The sequence below is a fragment of the Biomphalaria glabrata genome, chromosome 3 (assembly GCF_947242115.1).
Source record: "Biomphalaria glabrata chromosome 3, xgBioGlab47.1, whole genome shotgun sequence".
Taxonomy (NCBI): domain Eukaryota; kingdom Metazoa; phylum Mollusca; class Gastropoda; family Planorbidae; genus Biomphalaria; species Biomphalaria glabrata.
This window is the reverse complement of record NC_074713.1, coordinates 24,418,658-24,445,045: the sequence shown is the minus strand read 5'-3', so window position 1 is coordinate 24,445,045 and position 26,388 is coordinate 24,418,658. Positions and strand designations below refer to the sequence as shown.

The window sequence follows — 26,388 nt, the reverse complement described above, 5'->3', positions numbered from 1 at the left end:
TGTATTTTTAGGATATTTCTCAGGCATCTGTTGATGAAGGTCTGAACTTTTTTTGTTGTCATTTCAGTTGCTCTCCATGTTTCAGAACCGTACAGGCGCTTAAATTTATAAAATGGCTCATGAGGTGAGAAAAGTGGTATCACAAACTGAGTGAAAAAAAGGTGACGAAGATGTATATATAGAGAGAGAGAAAAAAAAAAGAAGATACAGATCAATTGAAAGTATGGAGGAAATTAAAAAAAAGATAAAGATAAGATAAGATAAGATAAGACAATTTTTATTGGTCCAATCAAATGGAAATTCATTTTGACTACAATTGACAACCTCAGCGTAACTACTGTAACAATAACAATATAGATGCAAATACGAACAACATTCACACACTAAACACACACTCACAACCAGCGCTTTATGAAGTAGACTTCTATGTACTTCTCATTGACGACAGACGACCTTGTAACACTCTGGCCGAAAGTGTGATAGAATAAAGAGAATGAGAGAAGGAAAGAAAATGAAGATAGAGAGAATGAGAGAAAGAAAGAAAATGAAGACAGAGAGAATGAGAGAAAGAAAGAAAATGAAGATAGAGAGAATGGGGGAAAGGAAAAAGATAAAGAATAATAGAGAGAATGAGAGAAAAAAAAGATAAAGAATGATAGAGAGAATGAGAGAAAAAAAAAGATAAAGAATGATAGAGAGAATGAGAGAAAAAAAAGATGAAGATAAAGAGATTGGGGACAAGAAAGAAGATGAAGATGGATAGAGAAAATGACGGAACTCCGCGGGAGGAAACAACTTGCACATAAAAACGACATCTAGTTCAACACAGATCGCAGACGAGATTAAAAACAGATCACTTAGAAACAATCTTCCCTGGGCGCGCCCACTCCCCTCCCTGCGCCACATTTTCCTTTCTACTTCTGCACCTTAGCGCCTCTAATGGAACAGTAAACCTTTCCTTCCACCCAGGAGCATTAACACTACGTAAGAGCGGGTGCTCTGAAGCAGCATGGGGTCAGGGAGGAGCCCCTTTCGTCCCATCCAGCCTTCCCCAGACTTAGAGAGCAGTAAATCAAAAGAGGGTATGGCATTTAATGAGAAAATGAGAACCGTAAACATCCCCATACAGACGCTAACACACTGCTCCCCCCACCTCCCTAAGCCAACACCACAGAGGCGCCGTGTCCGCCCCTTCCTTCCAACCCATTCTTTAAGAGCAATCAAATCCTTAATTCGCGACTATTTCTTCGTTTCGTGCCTCCTCTTGTATTTCCACTTCATTTGCCCTACTCCCCACCCTCCCAACCTCCAAACATACACCCTCTCAATTTCGCGTTCACTATCATTTCTTAGGTTCTTATATCCCATGGACGCCCTGGTGGAACACAAAAAAAGGTGTCTGACTCTCTGCCTCCTTGCACCCCTCCCCCCATCGTCTCCATAACCCCTCCACCTGTCAGACAAGCTAAGACAGTCTAGCAGTGTCTACTCACAATTCGCTTCGTGCACGTGCGATGCTGGTAAGTGAGCTCAGCCCATGCATGGTGGCCAAGGGGGGGGGGAGGCATTTGAGGAATTGGGGAAGTGGGGGGCTAAAGTCAGGTGGATATAATGATAAAGAAGGATGAAGGGGAGGGGGGGGGGGTGTGCGTTTGCCTTTAGAAGGAAAAAAAAATAGACACCAGTTAGTCATCAGCAAATAAAAGTTAAGAAGGGGAAAGAGTCTGCCTACAAAAGAGTGTCCAATTTCTGTGACTCTCCATTCTTCTTTCCAACATCAATGTCAGTCTCCCACCCCTCCTCCCAGTCGACACTGAGATACACACGTCAATTCTTATATGATATATTTGTATCCTATTCAAAGACTTCAGCGCGCTAGAGACAGGGGCCAGTAAGTTGTGCGGTGCAGGCAAGTCCAGGCAAGAAAGACAACCACTTCTTTTTTTGTTGTTGTTGTTGAAGTTTGAGATCCTTACTTTTCCCATCGGATCGCTCCTCCCCTAATTATCTTCTCCTGTCTGTCTCACGTACTGAAATTCTCCGCCTTAGACCCGCCCATTGGTTAAAAGTGAGGGTTTTTTAAAACTTACTCACTCATAGATCTAGACACTTCCCCCCCCCCCCAAAAAAAAAAACAACAAAAAAACACGAAAAGATTTAAAACACATTTTGAAAGGAAGCCGAGAATGTCTACCAGGATATGACAAAGATTTCCAAAACATTTGTGTCTGCAAGTCATGCTGACCTTACTAAATACTGTTAATGTTTGAAACCAACCATCATTGGAAGCAAGTCATAAACTGAATCCATACAGTTCGTTGGCCAATGTATTACAAACTACAACTTTCCTGTTACGAATTAGAATGGATTACTACAAGACACAGGCTGATAGATCTTCACACTATTTATAATAAGTTCAGACTGATACCACATTAGTTCTTGACTGTGTGAATGGCGTGTAAAGCGGAATGTATACATTAAATTACAAATGCATCTCAAGTGCTAGAACATAAACAGAATGAGAAGTTTTGCAGTAAATAACAACAGTCTACATTACACGCCAGTTTCTGTGGGAAGGCTGTCATTGACACATGTCACTTCCGAGGTTGAAAATACTTCCGCTTTGACTCTTTAAACAGAAAAGTTCATATTCGGGGCGCCAGTTTCGAGTTTGAAGGGAAGTCACTCTCTTGGAAATAAGATTAAAGAGTAGGTCCTAAATGAGAAACCTAAAAAAAAAAACAACAGAACTACTTGTTATGGTACGAAAAGAATTCATTCTACATGATGACGGTAATCTTGAAGTCTCCACATTTCTCTTACAATGTATCCATGCGTTTACTTCAACAGTGGAAAAAAAAAGAACTAAAGAGATACGCCCATAATTATCTGCCCTTTAGATTGCCAGGTCTGAAAGGGGAACTTTCCTTTCCTTTACTTCAACTAAGAATAATTTTTTTGTTTCACATCACTTTATACTTAGCGCGACATTTCCAAATTTGATACTTGGGATGGGTTGTTTCCCTTCCCCTTTATTTCTTGACTTAGAGTCAGCAGATGACTGACGCTGGTACTCAGCGTGATCAACATCTTATCAACATGCGCATGGGTGGCGCAGGGCGCCGAGTTGCCTTTGAGGCGAAGACAAAGTCTTTCGATATGATCCAGACATACCAGGTGATTTTCGATTTCGTCACAACTCCCCCCTACCCCCCACCCATCGCCCTGCTCCGACCATCACAAAATACAATCAGTGAAAAAAATCTTTCTTGCTTTAATTTGGCACGTCATATTTAAGTGTAGGAAGACAGAGTTCCTATCAATCGTGTAGGTTAGAGACTTGTAGTGCATCCGTTAAATGGTCGCTTGGTAACCTTAGTAAATTCCTTGTTATTGTTTTGAGAAGTCATAATCACAGAGAGAGAGAGAGAGAGAGAGAGAGAGAGAAAGAGAGAGAGAGAAAGAGAGAAAGAGAGAGAAAGAGAAAGAGAGAGAGAAAGAGAGAGAGAGAGAGAGAAAGAGAGAGAAAGAGAGAGAAAGAGAGAGAGAGAAAGAGAAAGAGAGCGAGAAAGAGAGAGAGAAAGAGAAAGAGAGAGAGAGAAAGAGAGAGTGAGAGAGAGACAGAGAGAGTGAGAGAGAGAGAAAGAAATGCCAGACACACAAATGAAGGAAAGAATAGACAAAGACACTCACACAAAAGAAATAGAAAAATGCAAGAGTTAGAAAAAAAATGGAAAAAAAGAAGACACAGAAAGAGAGAGTGAAAAAAAAAGAAAGAGATGTGCAGTTAAAAACTAAAAGGAGAGAGAGAGAGAGAGAGAGAGAGAGAGAGAGAGCGTATGTGATGTTAAGAGGCAAGAGACCCACTGGCTCTGTCTTAATTAGATCATTTTGTTTATTTTCATTGTGAAACATCGTTTAAACATCGTTTGCACGGACCCCCATATCTCGGGGGTGTCACACGGTGCAAGCCCCTGTGCCATAGAGTGCATGTTCCGTAAGATGAGGTGTCCACAATAACCTTTGACCTTCTTAACATTCGAGATTGATCTTGCTCCTCGCCTCGGGTATTTCTCACACCTTAAACATTACAGGATAGCATGTCTTTCTTTCCAATATATTACCAGCCATTTACCCACCGGCTACGCCTGGTATTTACATCCAGATATATTTGTATTGAATGGTATATTTACATCTACGTCACTAGGACGTCTTCAACTTCGTCTGCTTCAGTTTTTTGTTTTGTAGATCTGCAGGAGGGAAAAGGAGGGAGAAGGGGGATTGTGGTCCAGAGGGACAATAGAAATTGGAGTGTATAAGATGGTCTTAAATAAGAGCGAAACAGAGAGAGAGAGAGACAGAGAGAGAGAGAGAGAGAGAAAGGGGAGAAACAGAGAGAAGCAGAGGATAATGACCTTCGTACACAACAAATATCTCAGTAGCAGTCCTCAAACACAGATCTCGATACCAGGGCAGTCCTCAAACACAGATCTCGATACCAGGGCAGTCCTCAAACACAGATCTCGATACCAGGGCAGTCATCAAACACAGATCTCGATACCAGGGCAGTCCTCAAACACAGATCTCGATACCAGGGCAGTCCTCAAACACAGATCTCGATACCAGGGCAGTCCTCATGATGAAAAGAATCTATGCTGGGGCGTGTGTAACAGTTTGACAACCCCGCCCCGACATGAGTGTGATACGAAGGAAAATGTAAGCTACAGAGCTACGCGAGTCTCTGTGACAAGTTGCTACTACAGATAGTGTCACACTGTATCAAACCAGGGGCGTTAACCCATCGAAGTTTTTCTTTTCTTTTTTTTTTTTCTGGCACGGGAATACGGTCTTACATCTCGCATTGCAGAGTTCAACCGGGAACAGTATTTGAAATCTAAGCACTTCTTTTGTTGATAACCAGGTGATGGTGGGGTTGAATTATCTGCCCTTGTTGCAGCGTTGATGACTCTGCTCGATAACCGATAGCTAATGGTCGAACATTTTGTGATACTTACGTCATCAATAAGTGGCAGAGACACACACACACACTCACTTAGATCCCCTCACACACATATACATAACAATGTTGTTTTTTTGTTTTTGTTTTTTTTCCTCCACTACAGGAAAAATTATCGTTCCGCAGGGTGCGCGGAGTAAAGTTTCAGCTAATTGACGCCTCGATTATTTCCCTTCGCGACCCCGCCCTTAAAGGAAAAGCAACCAGGAAGAATGCCCTACAGTGGATCAATGCTAGTGTTGCATACAACACGCTACATCAAGATGTCAGGTGTCAAAGACAATAGAATGTTACAGTTGATTTGTTGTTTTTTTAAAGATCTAAACTGTCCCGAAGATAGACGTGTGTGTGTGTGTGTAGGTATATAAGGACATTATTCATGTAGAAAGCACGACAAACGAATAAAAACCCAGCTGGAATGAGGCTAAAATAGTGTAGGGCTAATATACAACGCCATATGCATAGCACATGAATTTTAAATAATCAGGAACCGTAGTTGGCATGCACTTAAAGCGAAGGTCACGGCTGCTGGAGACGTCTGCATAGAACAAGCGCGGCATCAAAGGGAGATAACAAAAACAATTTTTTATTTTAAACAAGGGGTGAAGGGAAAGGGGGGAAAAGGAAAATGTAGGGGAGATAAATTCAGGACACATTATTAAACGAGAGTGTGTAAAAGAGTTAATGACTCCTGGTTGAATTTTTTTTTTTTGTTGACGTAACACTTAATTTTTTTAAAATGATTTATTGACAAAGAAACAATCAATGGATTCAAAATCACTATTTTTCTTTTCCCTACGTCCTTTATTTATTCGTCTACTTTTCTATCTCTCTACTCTTTTAATATTGAAATGATACTACTATCATTCTCCTTATCAGAAGGGACTTTTGACACTACGACCTGCAGAGTCTGTAAATCATGTCGCTATTTCAATTAAAACAAAGATATTACTAAATATTAAAACAATAAATGCAATCCAGCATTGAGCCCCCTCCTCACCACGAAAAGAAAAAGGGGGGAGGGGAGGAAATCGTATACAAGTATTTCAGGGGCGCATCAGTGTGGAAAATTGACAAGTTCATAGGAGCTAAGCTTTTCCAATTTGCATTGTGTGCATGTATCGAGAGGCAAGAAAATCTCGAGTCATGGGCAGGATCCAGCCCGCGGGTCGTAGGTTGGACATCACTGTTTTAAATATATAGGTGTTGTTGTTTTTTCTGTAATACTCTTTTAAGATTAAAGTACGAAGGGTAAGTCTGAGAACGCTGGGATACAGGTTCGCCAAATATCTTCTGAAGACGGCAGACGTGAAGAAATGTTTTTTTCTTTTTCATCGGCCATGTTATTTCTTTATTTGATGTCCGTGACATAAAAAAAAAAGATGAAAGTAACTTCAAATTATAGATGGCTAGGTAAATGTTTATCAGCAGACGTACATTGATTTAGATAAGTTTTGTTGGAAGATTTGGGAGCGGTAATGTCGAGGTCCTGCTGTCTGATAGGTCAAGGTCGTGCTCTCTGTTAGGTCACGGTCGTGTTCTCTGTTGTTGTTTTATTTCTGTTACTTTCAACAGCATGCCTCGTTTTCAGATTGACTTCTGCTTGTATTCCAGGGCAGCAAACCGATTCTACTTCCTGTGTTGTTTTTTTTGTTTGTGGTGAGAAAATTCAATAACTCAAAACCTTTTTTCGATCAAAATACAAGATCTGAAATCCGTTGGCACCAGTTGGGAAGATGCTGTGGATGTTGCCTATGACAGATCTCTGTGGAAACAGGGGACAGGCGGTTTCTTGTACCCTGCACAACTTTCCCCTATAAATGTCAGGTACACATAAGATAAGATAATTTTTATTGATCCAATCAAATGGAGATTCAGTTTGACTACAATTGACAACCTCAGCGTAACTACTGTAACATTAATAATATAGATGCAAATACGAACAACATTCGAACACTAAACACATACACACTCACAACCAGAGCTTTTATGAATTAGACTTCTATGTACTTCTCGATGACGACAGATGACCTTGAAACACTCTGACCAAAAGTGGGATAAATCTTTCTGTTTTAGAGTATGGTAGAGGTGTCCTAAAAATCCTGATGCTCAAATCCTAGTCTTCACGGGATTTCGAACGCGAGAAATCTGGGTTCTCAAACAGTAAGCTTTATCACTCAACCACCATGTTTCGTCAATGCAGCATGGCCCGAGAGTCATAAAGACTTAAGGAAGTTATGGACTAAACCTGTTCACAAGCCAACATTGGCCAATCGCTTCTTGGCGCCAACTACGGAATCTAGAGGAAATGACTGACAACAGAATGTGAGAGCTGAGTAAAAGTGATAATTGTCTCTCAACGTTTTATATAGGGAAGTGACATTAAACATTCCTAAACATGTTTCGTGTAAGTTAACTTTTGATATTATTGCTTTTTATTTTTAACTTCCAGCGCCTTCACTCAACCTAATGCTTTATTAAACAAGAGTACAATAATTGGGAGGGGGGAGATATAATCCTATCATTCAACGGCCTGGCATGTGTCCCCTCAACAGACTCAAAACAAAAAGAAACCAAATAATAGCATATCGTATGAGGAAAACGCGGGAGACGGCGCGAAAAGGGAACTCACTCTTATCCAACAATGAATACGTCTGGTGTAAATATTTACAGACGAAATGTCAAAACGGTTTTGTTGACATGGTAGATAGTGGCGCTGAATCGCTCACGTTTGGGCGCCGACGACTTCTTTGGCACAGTTGTTTTGACAGTTCTTGAGCCTTTGACAGTGACAGCTCGTGAAGAAAGGTGTGTGTGTGTGTGGGGGGGGGAATAGGGAGGGGGAAGAATATAGAAAACAATATTCACAAATTTTGTTTGTAATGTAAAAAAAAAAAAAAGAGTTGTCACTCTTTCCTGCCCAAAAAAAAAAAAAAATATTTGTTGGGCAGCCTCGGATTTTAACAAGTGGTAAACTAAAAATGGTATAAAGTCCCCAGTCCTGCGTTTATAAACATTTGTGACAGGGGCGGAGGTTGGATGAGGCTCTGATCTCTCAATCCCAATACTTTTTTTTTTTTTTTTTTAAAGATTTTCGCGCGAATGAGTGCGATAGGTTGCAAAAGTAAACACAAGAAGAGTAAACGGGAAAAGATAGTAATCCTAAATTTGTGTTGCCCATTTCTGTACCCACATAGGAGGCGAGAGTGTTTGTTTGGATAAAAACTGAGAGAGACAGAAATAGAATGTCAAGAATAGCCTCTCAGCCAGGAGGTCTAGAGATTATAGAAGTGTCTTTAGCTAAATATAGACATATATACAAAGGCTTATTTGAAAAGCCTCTTATTTATAGCAAAATATGTTGATACAGACTAGAAATAGACATAGAACACAAATATGCTGCCTATCTTCTGTATACAAAAAAAGTTGGCAAGTTTTTAAGATATTGTGGGACACTAGTATCATGCTTTTAGTGTGTCTTTATGAATATCATCACTTATTGATTATAGTCAATATTTAGAATATGTCTATATGTGGTTCTATCTTTTAAAGACAATGGATTTTCCAAGATGAATCACTGGTTCTGGTTTCTGTTTGAGTCCTTGCAGAATGTGATTTAACAAGCCGATTCTATGGGTGACAGAGTTTGCTCCAGTTCGTGCATGTGAATGCAACTATTTTAGGGCTCCCTGATTGGGGATCTTTCTATCAGATTCTCATGTTTCTTCTTTCCTTTTGTTCTCGGTGAACATTTGCGGGGCCCTATGCGAAAAGGATTGCGCGGGGCCCAGTTTGGGTAAAGATACGGATAATAAGTGTAATTAAGATTTTTTTAATTAGAAAATAAATTCGTCTTTGCATTTTATTCATTCTTTGCAAAAAGTTACAGGTATTGTATTATGCCGTTTTTTTTTATCACGCGTTGGATTGGCATTTTCCATAATAACACACCAAAATGACAACTTTTCTATATTTCAGGAGATTTTTATGAGTTTTAAAAACATTTAATAATTTCAGTAGAATTTCAGGACTTTTCGTATATTTTGCAATTTCAGGAGATTTCCAGGAGCTCCTGGTAAATCAGGAAGCCGGGGGTAATTTGTTATAAGTTATAAAATAGTTTAATTTACACCTAGAATTAGCGCGGGGTCTATGAAAGTGCGAGGCCCACTGCAGTCGCATAGGCTGCAGTGGCATAAGTCGGCCCTGTCAGTGAAGTTTGTACCAGCACATACAGTCAGTCTCCCTGCTGTCCTATGCTGCGTGATTTCCTCTCACATACTTTCATAGATGCATGTAGTCCTCAGATGTCTGTAGTTTTGTCTAGGGCGTCTCCTGGGTCTGGCTTCCTCCGCAAGCCCAGGAAATCCTTGGGGATTCTTCCATCAGGCATGCGTGTGGCATGTCAAAACAGCCTAGACTCTGTGCGTATTGGCCCATTACAAAACTTCCTGATTAGGAACAAAAACGAGACCTCCAGGACCGTGGTTCTCAAACTGTGGTCCGCGGACCCTCATGGATCCTTTAGACGAGTCCGAGAAAAATGTAAATTGTATACAATTAAAATAACTTCTTCGCCCATTTTAATAATAATAAAATCGCCCCTCACGACTGTTTAATTAGTCTATTACGTACTATTCTGTGAGTCAGTGCGACGACCTTTAATGAAATGTATTTTTTTTAAACATTTGTAACTATACACAATGCATTTATATAGCTTTTTCTTTTAAAGAGTCCGTGGGCAAGTTTTGACTATATAAAGTGATCCCGGGATCAGAAAAGTGTAAGAACCACTGCTCATCCAGTTGATGTACATGATATGTCGAAGGCAGCATGAATTTTGGCCATTTTCGTAGTTATTTAGTAGTGTATGTAAGACGCCATTGCATGTGCCGGGTATAAGAGAGTTTAAACAAAGAGACCAGCGCCATGAGAAAGGAGTAAATATTATTTGCTGAGAAGAAGTAGAGATATAGGTCCAAGTGATGTGTTGACAATCCTTTAACATCTTGTGATTCAAGAAGTATTTGTATAGTTCATAATATGTCTACACTAACAAGGAAAACCTGTAGATACCCCCCCCCCCCCACTAAATATGCAGGGCTTCGTCCCTTTTGATAATTGAACAATTGATTTCTTCTACACATATTCTCGGATCAACTTGAAACTTCAAACAATAATCTATTGTGACTAATAAAACAGGAATCAATTAAAAAATTAATCACCTAGTCAATAACTTATTGGTTATTAATTATTTTGTTAGATAGGATCTCAATTCGTGTGATATCGCTACTAAATCCTTATATAAGTAAGTGTTGAACATTTATTGTGGGCCCTAAGCTCTAACTTGTGTTGCCTAAATAGGGCTCTATTGCAAACTTGGTTATTTAGCCTCTTTAGATGACATTTATTCGGCTATGAAATAAATCTATATTGGTTAAAAGAACACCCCCAACCACCAACCCCCCCACACACACCCACCCTCCCCCACACACACACCCACCCTCCCCCCACACACACACCCTCCCACCCACCCACCCTCCCACACACACCCACCCACCCTCCCACACACACCCACACCCCACACACACCCTCCCACACACATACACATCCTCCCACACCCTTCCCCACACCCACCCACCCTCCCACACACCCACATTCACCCTCACACACACACACCCACCCTCCCACACACCCACCCTCCCACACACACACACCCTCCCCCCACACACACACCCTTCCCCCCTACCCCCCTACCCCCCCACACACCCTCCCCCCACACACACACACCCTCCCACACACACACACACCCACACATACACCCTGTGACATGTTCCATGTTTTGCAGAGTCGATTGGCAGACGATACACCTGAGATAAATATTGCTCTTATGCTGCGGCCAAAGAGCAGGTGAAATCAGGTTGAAATAGTTTACCTGGCTTACGGCAGTTAGCCGTCTTGACATCGTGATAGCCCGTTACTGTCGGACTTCATTTAGAAAGATACTTGTTAGAATTTTTTAGTTGTATTTAATTACTTAATTTATAGGAAAATGCTTTGAAGTGTTCGATAAAACAAAAAGGAATACATTAATCAAATTAATAAGTGATTTCACAATTAAAATCAAGAAGTTCATAAAAGTTCACAGATCAGTAGACATACTAGACTTGCATATTTCCATACAGTGAGAAAATTACACAATAATTTACAATCTTTTCTTTGGTTACGAATTGTGAATTTGAACATTGTAGATTTCTAACTCTGTAGAGCTGTAACTTTAACTTTGTAACTTTAACTATGTAGAACTGTAACTTTAACTTCGTAACTATAACTATGTAGAACTGTAACTTTATCTTTGTAACTTTAACTATGTAGAACTGTAACTTTAACTTTATGGAACTGTAACTTTAACTTTGTAACTTTAACTATGTAGAACTGTAACTTTAACTTCGTAACTATAACTATGTAGAACTGTAACTTTAACTTTGTAACTTTAACTATGTAGAACTGTAACTTTAACTTTATGGAACTGTAACTTTAACTTTGTAGAACTGTAACTTTAACTTTGTAGAACTGTAACTTTAACTTTGTAGAACTGTAACTTTAACTTTGTAGAACTGTAACTTTAACTTTGTAGAACTGTAACTTTAACTTTGTAGAACTGTAACTTTAACTTTGTAGAACTGTAACTTTAACTTTGTAGAACTGTAACTTTAACTTGTAGAACTGTAACTTTAACTTTGTAACTTTAACTTTGTAGAACTGTAACTTTAACTTTGTAGAACTGTAACTTTAACTTTGTAGAACTGTAACTTTAACTTTGTAGAACTGTTAGTTTGTTACTTAGATCCTCCAGCCGAGACCAATCATGATAGCAGGCCTGAGCACCAATAGTTAAATTCAATAGCGCGTATTGCTACGTCACAGGTCTTCACGACGTGGCAATGAGCTGTTGGTCTCCACTGCCCACAGGTTGCGACGTTGCAGGTCAGTGTTGAGGCCTTCTATAACGCTCCAGCGACATTTAGAGCATTGGGTGGTATGCTGTCTTCATAAAGATCTATCACTGGCTGGGTCAGGTCAGTTCACCACATTGGTTTAGGGGTGTCACTCTAAATTAAATTGATATTTTGTAACATATAAATTGTAACACTGTAACACAGTGCACAAACAAAAGACCAAAATGCAAATATAATGACAAACAAAAACAGGACGACAAACTTAACAGCAAACACAAACATGACGCCAAACACAAACATAATGAGAAACATCTTCGTCTCTGTTAGGACCTGGTGCAGGCCCAGAGCAAGTCTGGCAACTCTCTGGGATTGGGAGGAGGGTATGTAGAGGCATGTTGAAACAGTTTACATCATAGGAGTAGCTTATGTATACATGACCTTTCATGTCAAGGCCGTCTATACCTTTTTATTTTACTCATTCAATCTCATTTATTTATGACCCCCCCCCTTTTTTTTTCCCCTTTTTCTCCTAACTCAGTGTTTCCCTAACTTTTTCCTTAACGGAGCACTTCACACATTCTGAGTATATAGAGGAACACTTCACACATTCTGAGTATATAGAGGAACACTTCACACATTCTGAGTATATAGAGGAACACTTCACACATTCTGAGTATATAGAGGAACACTTCACACATTCTGAGTATATAGAGGAACACTTCACACATTCTGAGTATATAGAGGAACACTTCACACATTCTGAGTATATAGAGGAACACTTCACACATTCTGAGTATATAGAGGAACACTTCACACATTCTGGGTATATAGAGGAACACTTCACACATTCTGAGTATATAGAGGAACACTTCACACATTCTGAGTATTCAATGGAACACTTTGCTTATTTCTTTTTAGACAGAATAATTCACATAGTGGTCTACTAGTTAATTATTGCAGTAGTTTGTGGAACCCATATTCAGACCTCACGGAACATAGATTGGGAAAAGCTGTCCTACCTAAATAGAGTCGACTTCTTTTAAAATTATTTTTTATTTTCTAAAGTATTGGCATCGAAATAAAATACAGAAACGAAATCAAACAAACAAACAAACAAAACAATGAGAGAAAGTGAAACAGGTAAGTGCAATTAGTTCAACCCATTAGTAAGGTGAGATATACAAGAACCACACCCTCAACCTTCAAATTACACAAATTATAGGGAAGCAGGTGTAATCAGATGTAATAAGATGTAATCAGATGGCTGATAACGCTGTCAATTAGAACTATCCATTCTTTCAGTATTGTCTTCAGTTGAAAAGGGAATACACATCAAAAGAGTCTGATGAACTGTACAGCTCAGAACTATTTATTTGTCTTAAGATCATTACACTTGTACAGCTCAGAACTATTTATTTGTCTAAGATCATTACACTTGATCTCAAAATCTCTACGACTAGGAGTCACACGCAGTAAACAAAGAGGAACACTGGAATGTGATAGTTGTTTATTTACAGGATCAATACAAGACAATCGCGCCTAATTTTCTGATATACATTCTCCCCAAGAAAATAAACATATTCCTCAAAGCAGTTGCCGAACAAACTTGCAATTATTTCCCTTGTGAGTTTGTACTCTCCAAGGCTTTAAGACCACAAGCCATACTCTAGCTTCCAATACATTATAAGCCAAATCCTGACTAGGATTCAATGATCACAAAGATATACTTACAGACTATACACTCTGCTAATCTACAAAAAGTGTTGCTAGAAGGCTGGTTATATTTATTTCTTCAACAAATTTAAGGCACCATTGAGTCTGTAAACGTAGCGCTATCTCGGCATCTTAAAAACACTTTCTAAGGCACCTATTCAGGTGTTTCTTTATCTAGGTTGTTTTTTCTTTGCGGCGGCGGCGGCGACTGATTTTTATTCTGGGTGGTCCCTGGAGTGTCCAGACAAGGGTCACATACTTAGTGTGTCCAGATAAGGGTCACATACTTAGTATGTCCAGACAAGGGTCATATACTTAGTGTGTCCAGACAAGGGTCCCACACTTAGTGTGTCCAGACAAGGGTCATATACTTAGTGTGTCCAGACAAGGGTCACATACTTAGTCTGTCCAGACAAGGGTTACATACTTAGTGTGTCCAGACAAGGGTCACATACTTAGTGTGTCCAGACAAGGGTCACATACTTAGTGTGTCCAGACAAGGGTCACATACTTAGTGTGTCCAGACAAGGGTCATATACTTAGTGTGTCCAGACAAGGGTCATATACTTAGTGTGTCCAGACAAGGGTCACATACTTAGTGTGTCCATAACTGGGTCACATGTTTAGTCAGTGGCCTAGCAATGTACTCTTGGGCCCGGGTTCAAGAATATTTTGGTGGGCCCCCCATTCCCCCCCCCACCAAATAGACACACTAAGTATGAGACATACAAATGGAGAAGTCTGTATGTATTATCATAAAGACATTTCATTGCTTCTAGTGTACTTTTATGTCATTAAGCTACTGGCACTGTATTCAGTTATTGCCCATTCAAACATAATGATAAGAGCTGCCCACTATTAGGCCTACATAAGAGCTGCCCACTATTAGGCCTACATAAGAGCTGCCCACTATTAGGCCTACATAAGAGCTGCCCACTATTAGGCCTACATAAGAGCTGCCCACTATTAGGCCTACATAAGAGCTGCCCACTATTAGGCCTACATAAGAGCTGCCCACTATTAGGCCTACATAAGAGCTGCCCACTATTAGGCCTACATAAGAGCTGCCCACTATTAGGCCTACAAAAGAGCTGCCCACTAGTAGGCCTACATAAGTCTGATGAATGCAGTGTCTTACATCAAAACAGACCAAGCCACAGGTACATAGAATCTAGCTGAAAATACGGGCTATCATTTTGAAGTCCAGACAAGGGTCACATACTTAGTGTGTCCAGATAAGGGTCACATACTTAGTATGTCCAGACAAGGGTCATATACTTAGTGTGTCCAGACAAGGGTCCCACACTTAGTGTGTCCAGACAAGGGTCATATACTTAGTGTGTCCAGACAAGGGTCACATACTTAGTCTGTCCAGACAAGGGTTACATACTTAGTGTGTCCAGACAAGGGTCACATACTTAGTGTGTCCAGACAAGGGTCACATACTTAGTGTGTCCAGACAAGGGTCACATACTTAGTGTGTCCAGACAAGGGTCATATACTTAGTGTGTCCAGACAAGGGTCATATACTTAGTGTGTCCAGACAAGGGTCACATACTTAGTGTGTCCATAACTGGGTCACATGTTTAGTCAGTGGCCTAGCAATGTACTCTTGGGCCCGGGTTCAAGAATATTTTGGTGGGCCCCCCATTCCCCCCCCCCCACCAAATAGACACACTAAGTATGAGACATACAAATGGAGAAGTCTGTATGTATTATCATAAAGACATTTCATTGCTTCTAGTGTACTCTTATGTCATTAAGCTACTGGCACTGTATTCAGTTATTGCCCATTCAAACATAATGATAAGAGCTGCCCACTTTTAGGCCTACATAAGAGCTGCCCACTATTAGGCCTACATAAGAGCTGCCCACTATTAGGCCTACATAAGAGCTGCCCACTATTAGGCCTACATAAGAGCTGCCCACTATTAGGCCTACATAAGAGCTGCCCACTATTAGGCCTACATAAGAGCTGCCCACTATTAGGCCTACATAAGAGCTGCCCACTATTAGGCCTACATAAGAGCTGCCCACTATTAGGCCTACAAAAGAGCTGCCCACTAGTAGGCCTACATAAGTCTGATGAATGCAGTGTCTTACATCAAAACAGACCAAGCCACAGGTACATAGAATCTAGCTGAAAATACGGGCTATCATTTTGAAGTCAAGGTAGAGTTTAATACCGATATAAATAATGTTTAAGGCCTTTTTTAAACTAGATTTTTACAAAAGAGCAATTTGGTTTCCACTCAAGTGTCATCCTCAAAAGCTCGTGCGGGTCCCAATCGGTCATGAGTTATGGGTCCACGTGCAATGAGCCCTTTCGCGCTCTGGTTGCTATGCAACAGGCTGTGGGCCTCTCATGGTCGTGGGCCAGGGTTCATTGAACCCTTTGGCACCGTGGATGCTAAGTCACTGTGTTCAGTATGTCCAGACAAGGGTCACATACTTAGGGTGTCCAGCCAGGAACACACCAGGGAGCCAGGGAGCAGAACAGAAAATCCCTGGATGAAAATGTTTGTGGTTTGTTATCGTATAAAAGTTTCTTGAAAAGATTTTATTTTTGTCTTTCAACTAAGTTTTTACTTAAGAAGAACAAAATAAAAAACTGTTTAAAATTATTATTTCTTATCTTGTTATTACCACTTATACATTCGGATACAAGTTTTCGTATACCATTTTGAAAGTTATACTCACACCAAAAGTACTTAAGAAATGGAATAGGCATATATGTTTGTAAAACCTGCTTGAAGCTCGCTCAGTTCTTCGTACATTACGCCAATGAAACTAATGGTACACACGTGGTGTCTACTCCGTTGGTAATCTAAGTCTTTCCGGTTTGTTTTGTTTTGTTTTTCACGGATGAATGAAACCTAAAATAACTTTGTCAAAATGGACAAGACTTTATTTTTTTATTTTCAGTGACATGCTTACACTTTAGTTAGAAATATCTGACTTATCCTAAAGTTAAAAAAAACAAAAAAACAAATCCAGCCATCAACCAGAACTAAACCAAGAAACAATCACGAAACCAGAACTAACACAATCAAATATGCATATAGAATTTGTATTTAGAAACAGAGATAAAGCTTATCTAAGGAAAAACAACAACCTGAGCACTCTAAATGATGTAGAAGTTATTTCCCTTATTTGATACCTGACAAAACAATTAATTACCAATAATTACTTGACTAATTGGCTAATGTTTTAATTGATTCATGTCTTGTTAGGTACAATAAATGATTGTTTAAAGTTTGAATTTGAAATTTTCTAAGCTGACGAAACCCTACATATTTAGCCGTATCTCTGAATACTGAAGGATTATTTCCCTTATTGGTGTCAAACAAAATAATTATTTACCAGTAATTAATTGATTAATTGGATAATTTTTTTATTGATTCATGTCTGGTCTATGCCGATGAATAATTGTGCAAAGTTTCAACTTGATCCGAGAATGGGTGTGGGAGAAATAATGTGTACGAATTTTTTACCAGACAGAGTGAGTTGATATAAGCTCTGTTATAGACAAACAAACAAACAAACAAACAAGTGTTTGAATCCAAAAATCTAAAAAGATCAAGCGAGAGCAAAAAAAAAATAAAATCCGCCGACTGACAGCAATAAAATGTTGACGCTGCTTACGCCCCTGGTAACGACTTAACCATGCGAGACAGACGTAATAGAAAAAAAAAAGCGTTGAAAAAAAAAAAAAAGAAAGTATTGAAAGTATTCAGGGGCGTTGACATGACCCTAGGTAACTCAGGTGGGTGAGTAATCTCCTGTTCAATCTCACGGTTCAAGGCTATTGCTCACATCAAGGACAAGGAAAAGGTAAGTGGTAGACTGTACGGCAGGGAGGAGATGATGGTGTGTTTGGTATCAGAAGAAAAAGTTCTCTCCCGTGTCTTAGTAACATTTTCCCACGGTCTCTACCTGTGGCTCTTGTTCAACAGTGAAAAGTAATTTTGTTTTTTGAAAGCAGTATTTTATTTACATCAATGGCGTAATACTTGAAGGAAGCCCATGAGATAGGTGGGCACTTCCCAGGGACTTTATCCCCCCCCCCTTCCCCACACCAAAAAGCCTAGTGTATCAGCATTGGTGTACACAGATATGAATAAAACTATTGAAAAGTAATCGGTAGTCTCGAGGGTTGAACATAAAATAATACTGGATAGCCTACGGAAACATAGAACGTACATTGATTCCTACTTAACTAACTAATAAAATGCTAATTTGATAATTATAAGATAGATAGATAGATAGATAGATAGATAGATAGATAGATAGATAGATAGATAGATAGATAAACATCTTTATATTCGGCCATTTCCCCCTATGAAGATTGTACATTTAACACTTGGTCCAATTTGTTTTCCTCCTGTAGAAGCAGACAACTGGTATGCTATCTTCTTGTTGATGTCCTGGAATGACACTTCCTGGGCATGTCAGCAGGTGGAACTCGAAGCAAGCTTCTATGACGAGGTTATCCTCAGGCAGCTGTGGCGCGAGGCGCCCTACACAATATAGCGCAATGTGAGTAGTGAAAAGAGGAAATTAGTTTCCCAACTGGGAGATCTTTTACTCTTGTACCACTGGGGCAGCCATTGTGCAGCGTCAGCATTGTCATCATCATTCCAAACACGAGAATCCCTCAACAATTCTACGGTAAAAATGACGTCTCAAACCAACTGGAACTAACCAGCTGCCTCTGTGCAGAACCTTAGCAAATAATAGCGAATAAGGAAATTGGGCCTACCTCTCCGCCTGCATATTCACTACGCCCTGAAAAGACACGGTGAGGGTGATGTTTCTGTAGAGCTGACGGGGGAACACCTTTTGTTTTGATTGTCTAATATCCTTGACGTATCTCCCGGGCCTAATTTTTCACCTTTTTTTTTCTCCACCATCAGAAGCAGCATGATGTTTTTCTAAATGTAGCCGCGATTCCAACCAGTCCTATCCCATTTCCGGAACCACTCCTTGTCTTCGGCCAAAGGTAACGCGCTAACGTGTACACTTCCGGAACAAAGTACAAAGAGAAGAAACAAATTTCCCGCACCTGCTCGCCCTTTTCCCGGTGTCGTCTGGAAGAATCAACAAGAAATACGAGGTTAAAATAGGTGGAGCACAGAAAGTCCTTCCTTATTTTTGGTTTGTGAGAGACCAACAAATCTCAGAAATTGTTAAACTTAGAAGTATGCTTTCCTCTTACAAGAGGGAGAGGTGGCTGAGCGGTAAAGAGCTTGTGGTCCGGAGTTCCGATCCTGATGAAGACTGAGATTTTTAATTTCAGGATCTTCGGGCGCCTCTGAGTCCACCCAGCTCTAATGGGTACCTGACATTATATAGGGAAAAGTAAAGGTGGTCGTTGTGCTGACCACATGACACCCTGGTTAACCGTAGGCCACAGAAACAGATGAGCTTTAAATGCCCAATAGACTACAATACTTTTTTTCCCTTTACGTAGATATGGAAATAAATAAATATTCTTTTTTTTAAATGTCCAATTGTACAGTAGTTAGACCTACTTTCCTACAAAACAATGTCCACTGGAACCAAAGCCGAGTCCTGGAAGAGGAGAGGTCATGTTAAATGGACTGAAACACAAAGATTTACTTTCTAGCCAGGTCTGAAGACTTCTGTCAACATTCTGCAGAGGGAAGGGAGAGAAGAAGTAAGACAAGGAGGGGGGAGGGGGGCAGGGTACAAACCAGATTTGTTTTCCCTTCTTGTGTCACAAGCTTACTAATATTTGTCCGTACTGTCTGTGGACTGACACTCCGACATTGACATGCCAGGGAATGTCTGGGCCACGATCTCCCGTTTCTTAATACGCTTGCACGTCTTTCTTTCCCCCACTCCCTTCCCACCCCTCTCGCCTTACTTGTCTTCCTACAAGGCAGCCACAAGTCTGTCATCTGAGGCAGGGCTAAGATAATCATCAGATCGAGCCAGATTATCTTCTTCTGGCCGCGCGCGGCAAACGTCGGAGCCGAAGGCGTAATTGCCAGCACAAATGAAATCCTCTGGAAACCAAAAGCTCCTGGCCTGGTCACTATAGAGTGATGCGTCAAATTTTTTTTTTGTTGTTCTTCTGTATTCTGCTTGACATTCCGACGTACTGAGAACTCATTTACTGAATTCAATGGAGATATTTACAAAGAATTCGTGACTTCAATGAGGATATTCGCAAGACTTTTTGAGTTCACCAGGGGTTCTTGCAGACTTGCAAGCATCATTGGTGATTCCGATAACCGAAGATATAGAAGCATAACAATTTAGTACCAATACCTAATAACATAAACATCACAATTAGTGCTGGACTTGCAATTGTTGCCGGTATTCAGTAGTAGCCACTGCCAGGGTAGGGTGGTCAATGTACTACCTGTTGCAAAGATTCCAATGTCCACTCCTCAGTTGCTGGAGTTAAGAAATAAACGTGACTGGTCACTCTCTCCACCTGTACAGGATCTACACGATGAACAACTGATTGTCCAAGGTCGACGGTTAAAGAGAGTGTTATGTGGCTAGCGAAACGACCGACTTTATCAACGCATGTCAGGTAGCCATTAGAGTTGTAAGGAGCCAGGGGTTTCATGGAAAATTCTGAAATTCAAATTGTCTTCACTGGGATTCGAACTCGAGATCCCCAATTTCGGAAGCCAAATTCTCAACCACCACACGCATTTAAAAGCATATGTAATATACTGAAACCCGCATCTGGCACATTTTGACTTCTGTGATATTATCAGTGGTCCAAACTTGAAACAACTAGTTCCACACCATTCATTCATGGCAGTTACAGGCATCATGATAAGGTGACTTCTTTCTCCGATATGTATCCAACAGCAATAATAAAGAAAAACATAAAAAACTAAAAGCAAATACAAAAAAAAAACACTTTCAGGACGAGTGTTTGTAAATTTCATTGTGCTTAGCTTTCATCTATCACCAATTATAGCCAATGACATGTTTCATTTGTGTATCCCAGCAAGTGAAGACCTAATCCATCTCGTCTAGATCTTCCCCTGTATCAAGAGCACCAGTGCCACGTTTTTAATGAGATTCCAGCCTGGAATGTGTGCCGCAGTTTCTGGTCTCTCTGGATGGTTGACAGATATAACAGGAGCAGATAATCGTGTTAGGATAGCCGTCACAAGTTTCGGCAACAAACCTTGACACTGGAATCTGTCTAAATTATCAGGGCGATGGTGCAAAGTACGTTTTACCCGGTAATTTTGTTTAAAAAAAAAAGAATGAAATAAAGTATTTTCAAAAAGCTCTCAATTGACTTCTTAACAGGAGAACAGAGAAAAGAAGAAAGGATAATATATAGGAGAACAGAGAGGAACAAAGAGGAGAAGGCAGAGGAGAACAGAGAGGAACAAAGAGGAGAAGGCAGAGGAGAACAGAGAGGAACAAAGAGGAGAAGGCAGAGGAGAACAGAGAGGAACAAAGAGGAGAAGGCAGGGGAGAACAGAGAGGAACAAAGAGGAGAAGGCAGAGGAGAACAGAGAGGAACAAAGAGGAGAAGGCAGAGGAGTACAGAGAGGAACAAAGAGGAGAAGGCAGAGGAGAACAGAGAGGAACAAAGAGGAGAAGGCAGAGGAGAACAGAGATGAAAAAAGAGGAGAATGCAGGGGAGAACAGAGAGGAACAAAGAGGAGAAGGCAGAGGAGAACAGAGATGAAAAAAGAGGAGAATGCAGGGGAGAACAGAGAGGAACAAAGAGGAGAAGGCAGAGGAGAACATAGATGAAAAAAGAGGAGAATGCAGGGGAGAACAGAGAGGAACAAAGAGGAGAAGGCAGAGGAGTAGGCAGGGGAGAACAGAGAGGAACAAAGAGGAGAAGGCAGGGGAGAACAGAGGAAAGGAAAAAGATATTTGTAGGTACTGTGCTAAGTGAAGTGTCACATTTTCCCCCAGAACAATTTGGAATAATACAACGAACTGGACTATGAAATTGATGATTTGACGTCTGTATTTTATAAAAAAAAAAGAGCTAAGATAAGATGATAACATGATGAAATTGATGATTTGACGTCTGTATTTTATATAAAAAAAAAGCTAAGATAAGATGATAACATGATGAAATTGATGATTTGACGTCTGTATTTTATAAAAAAATAAGCTAAGATAAGATGATAACATGATGAAATTGATGATTTGACGTCTGTATTTTATAAAAAAAAAGGTAAGATAAGATGATAACATGATGAAATTGATGATATGATGAAGTTGATAAAATTATGAAGTTTGTAATATAAAAAAGTTGATGGTATCATGGAGCTGATGGTATCATGGAGTTGATGGTATCATGAAGTTGATGGTATCATGGAGTTGATGGTATCATGAATTTGTAAAAATATTTTTTTGAATGGTCCAGTGTATAAAAGTATTTTGAATAAAAACAAAATCCTACTAGTTGATTCTCTCACTCAATATGTATACACTTTACTAATTAGAGCATTGTGACAGTGAAATTAAAACAAATTGACAGATGAAGTAAAACTTTTCTAAAATGGATGCGTCCAGTAATAATTCTTCTAATTATTATTGTATGCAAACGCCTTCAGAGATTTTTTGAGAGATTTACAAAGGCAACACTCGAAATTTTATGGGAGCTTAAAATTCTACAAAGAATATATTGAACCATGTATATAAATATATAGAGAGACATTTTCAGACTCCATAGCGAATATAGTTTTAGAAAAGACTTCAACAGATATGTTCCAGAAGTGTGTCGGCTATCAATCAGTTACTAGCACGTGTAGGTGTTGGACTAGGTGAGGTTTTATTGTTCTGTTGGATGTGTCGTCTGCTGAGTTTCTCTTGCTTGGCTTTTGTTCTTTCTTGCAGAGAAAATTGGACCTGTTTGGGAACTTAGGGCTGTTTGTGAACTTTGAGCTGTTTGTGAACTTTGAGCTGTATGGGAACTTGGGCCTGTTTGTGAACTTGGGCTGCTTGTGAACTTTGAGCTGTATGGGAACTTGGGCCTGTTTGTGAACTTGGGCCTGTTTGTGAACTTGGGCCTGTTTGTGAACTTTGAGCTGTATGGGAACTTGGGCCTGTTTGTGAACTTGGGCCTGTTTGTGAACTTTGAGCTGTTTGTGAACTTGGGCCTGTTTATGAACTTGGGCCTGTTTATGAACTTGGGCCTGTTTATGAACTTAGGGCTGTTTGTGAACTTGGGCCTGTTTATGAACTTAGGCCTGTTTGTGAACTTGGGCCTGTTTGTGAACTTTGAGCTGTTTGTCAACTTTGAGCTGTATGGGAACTTGGGCCTGTTTGTGAACTTAGGGCTGTTTGTGAACTTGGGCCTGTTTGTGAACTTGGGCCTATTTATGAACTTGGGCCTGTTTATGAACTTAGGGCTGTTTGTGAACTTGTGCCTGTTTGTGAACTTTGAGCTGTTTGTGAACTTGGGCCTATTTGTGAACTTTGAGCTGTTTGTGAATTTTGAGCTGTATGGGAACTTGGGCCTGTTTGTGAACTTAGGGCTGTTTGTGAACTTGGGCCTGTTTATGAACTTGGGCCTGTTTATGAACTTAGGCCTGTTTGTGAACTTGGGCCTGTTTGTGAACTTTGAGCTGTTTGTCAACTTTGAGCTGTATGGGAACTTGGGCCTGTTTGTGAACTTAGGGCTGTTTGTGAACTTGGGCCTGTTTGTGAACTTGGGCCTATTTATGAACTTGGGCCTGTTTATGAACTTGGGCCTGTTTATGAACTTAGGGCTGTTTGTGAACTTTGAGCTGTTTGTGAACTTTGAGCTGTATGGGAACTTGGGCCTGTTTGTGAACTTGGGCTGTTTGTGAACTTGGGCTGTTTGTGAACTTGGGCCTATTTGTGAACTTAGGGCTGTTTGTGAACTTAGGGCTGTTTATGAATTTTGAGCTGTTTGTGAACTTCGAGCTGTATGGGAACTTGGCCTGTTTGTGAACTTGGGCTGTTTGTGAACTTGGGCTGTTTGTGAACTTTGGGCTGTTTGTGAACTTTGGGCTGTTTGTGAACTTTGGGCTGTTTGTGAACTTGGACCTGTTTGGGAACTTGAGTTCTTTGAGAAGATTTTTGATGGTTTAAAAGTTTAGCAACATTACAAATTGTTGTTAATTTTAGTCCAAGAAAGCAAGAGAAAGAGAAGGAGAGAGAGAGACAGAGAAAGGAAGAGAAAGAGAGTGGAGAGAGAGGGAATGGGAGGGAGTGAGAGAGACAAAAAGAGAGAGAGAGATTCACATAAGCACGTGTCTCCTCGGATTTAATTGAATCTATTACCTGTTATAGACAACTCACCAGTCAAAACAAAACAAACAAACAAAAAAACCCCCATAATTATCTCCTCTTACCATCAGGTAGGCTGTCCGGAATAATTATTCGGACGAGGACCAGGCACTAGGGGTCGGACAAGTCGAAAGGTAAAAAAAAAATGAGGGGAGTAGGACAGGGTTTGGTGTGTGGGAGAATGAGTAATTTCGGAGTAATTGTTTCTGTGTGTGGGGGAGGGGGAGGCTCAGGAAATGAGTATAGGATGTTTTGGAGTTGTAAGAAGCAGGATAATTAATTCTCTATCGAAGAGTCTTCTCCCTGATAATCAACACTTATGGACGATGCCTTTCGCTAATACAATGGCAGGCTAAAGTTCAACCAACGCTTAATGAAACTTGAAAAGAAAGAGGTCCGCTTTGTTTTTGAGCCAGACTACAGAACAATAAACTTCTTTTTTTTAAAATTGTTTTTACTATCTGAGCAAGTTATAACAAAATATTTTTATTTGTAAATTACTGTCATATGTTTTAGAAATATGAATAATTTTTTTGTAATTTTACTTCCTCAAAAGTTGTTTTTTTTACACAAATTTATAAATCTTTTTAAAACCCAATATAAGGGGAATAACTGCAAAAATCTCTACCATATATCTCATTTCTGAAAAAAAAGCAACCTTTTTTCTACATAAAATAAAGTTAATTAATTACCAATAATTGATTAAATAACTAAAAATAAATAGATTCGTATATTGTCATTCACTGAGCAATTATGCAAATTTTCAATTTGATCCGAGTATGGCAAGTGGGAGAAGAACGTGTACAAAAAGAAACAAGTAGCCTTTATTTCCTTTTTTCAATACCAAACAAAATAATCAATTGCCAATCATTTATTAACTAATTTGTTAATTTTTTGATCGATCTAATGGAAGTCTAAACAATAGATAATTGTTTAAAGTTTCATCTTGATCCTAGAATGGGTGTGGAAGAAATAACGTGTCCAAACATTGTGCTAGACAGACAAACAAGGAGATATAGAATTTGGTAATAAAGTTGTTCTTAGTAGCTTAAAGAAATACTTGTGACAAATAATTACAGTTCCATATTGTCAACAAACTCAGTTCATAGTGATTCAGTCCGTTAGTCCCTGGTAATTATTATATTGCCTTCAGCAATGACACAGCCTCCTGGGAGACGGAAGCACATTATAGGGCATCATGGCGTCGCGATGTAAAAACTGGAGCACAAAACAAGAAAACAGCGCTGGCAGAAGTAAAGCGCCAGAGAAAAAGAGCAAGGCCAATGACACTTGCTTTAGCTCGAATAATCTGCCCAGTGTGCAGCCGAACAATTCGGGCTCATATAGGTCTCACCAGTCACACGAGGAGGCACAAATTCCCAGTGCAAAGCCCTCAGGATGACACAAGTGGACATAATCGAATGGACGAACTATATATATATAATATATTGCGAAGATCAAATATACAACTTTCATAAACCCCATTAGCAGATTAGTAAATGTTTTTATCCTCCCCAAACCAAGTTGACATAGAGGGGACTAACGCAGCAGAGCTTGACCTAGATAGGAATGATCTAGATGCTTGATGACCTAAAAGTCCTAATTAGTAAAAGGGCAACAACTCCTCAAAGAAAACTTACATGTGATGGTGTGGGAGATGGAAACTCCACCAGCAGCTCCTCCTTTCCTTCAGACAGTCGACGACTCTGGATGCGACACCGTAACTCTTCTTTGATCAGTGGCGTCAGCCGTCCGCACTCCAAAGACTCCATTGTTGCACGAAGAAGTCCTGTCATTCGCCAAGACACACAAAATAAATATTAGTGAACAACAAGAAGCTTAAAGCACAAATCACAATTTGTAAATGAAAGCGGTGAAGATAAAAGTCATGTCAGGTCATGAAATTTTGTTTCATTAACAAGAAAGATAACAACAAATCATTTGATCAATGCCATTTCTATAAAATCATTGAAGGCGATAGAAACACGAAACACTTCGCACATATGTAGCTGGACACTTTACTTAATTTTTGTAGAGTGATTAATTCACGTGGTGGCCTACTAGTTAATTATTCCAGTAGTTCGTAGAAACCTATTCAGGCCTCGCGGAACTCTAGGGTTCTGAGGAACACAGTTTGGGAAACACTGATTCGAGATATCAGTGAGGTGTGAGATGTAGCATTATTCAATTATGTTCATCTGAATACGGCTTTCTATGTTTAAGATCTAGTTAGAGTAGCCATCAAATGTCAATTGTGTAGCAACACAAGGGCTTGTCTGTTCGTTTACTTGCTACATTCCTGAGTAAATGTCAGTCAGTCACTCCATAGTTTACATTTCTTAAAGAAGTTGATCAGAAATAGACTATACATGTTACAATATATTTTTACATAGGGGTCAGTGTGTCTGAAATGAA

General features: G+C 39.8%; 1 protein-coding gene across 3 annotated transcripts in view; it reads right to left on the bottom strand.

Annotated features, from left to right (window-relative positions):
- Positions 1-26,388, bottom strand: part of LOC106053697 (putative uncharacterized protein DDB_G0277255) — a 160,887-nt gene that overhangs the window by 34,894 nt on the left and 99,605 nt on the right. For all 3 annotated transcript variants that reach the window (XM_056024125.1, XM_056024126.1, XM_056024124.1), the window contains exon 4: positions 25,614-25,762. In XM_056024125.1, the coding sequence (XP_055880100.1) occupies positions 25,614-25,762 (149 nt within the window). The remainder of the gene's footprint in view (positions 1-25,613; positions 25,763-26,388) is intronic.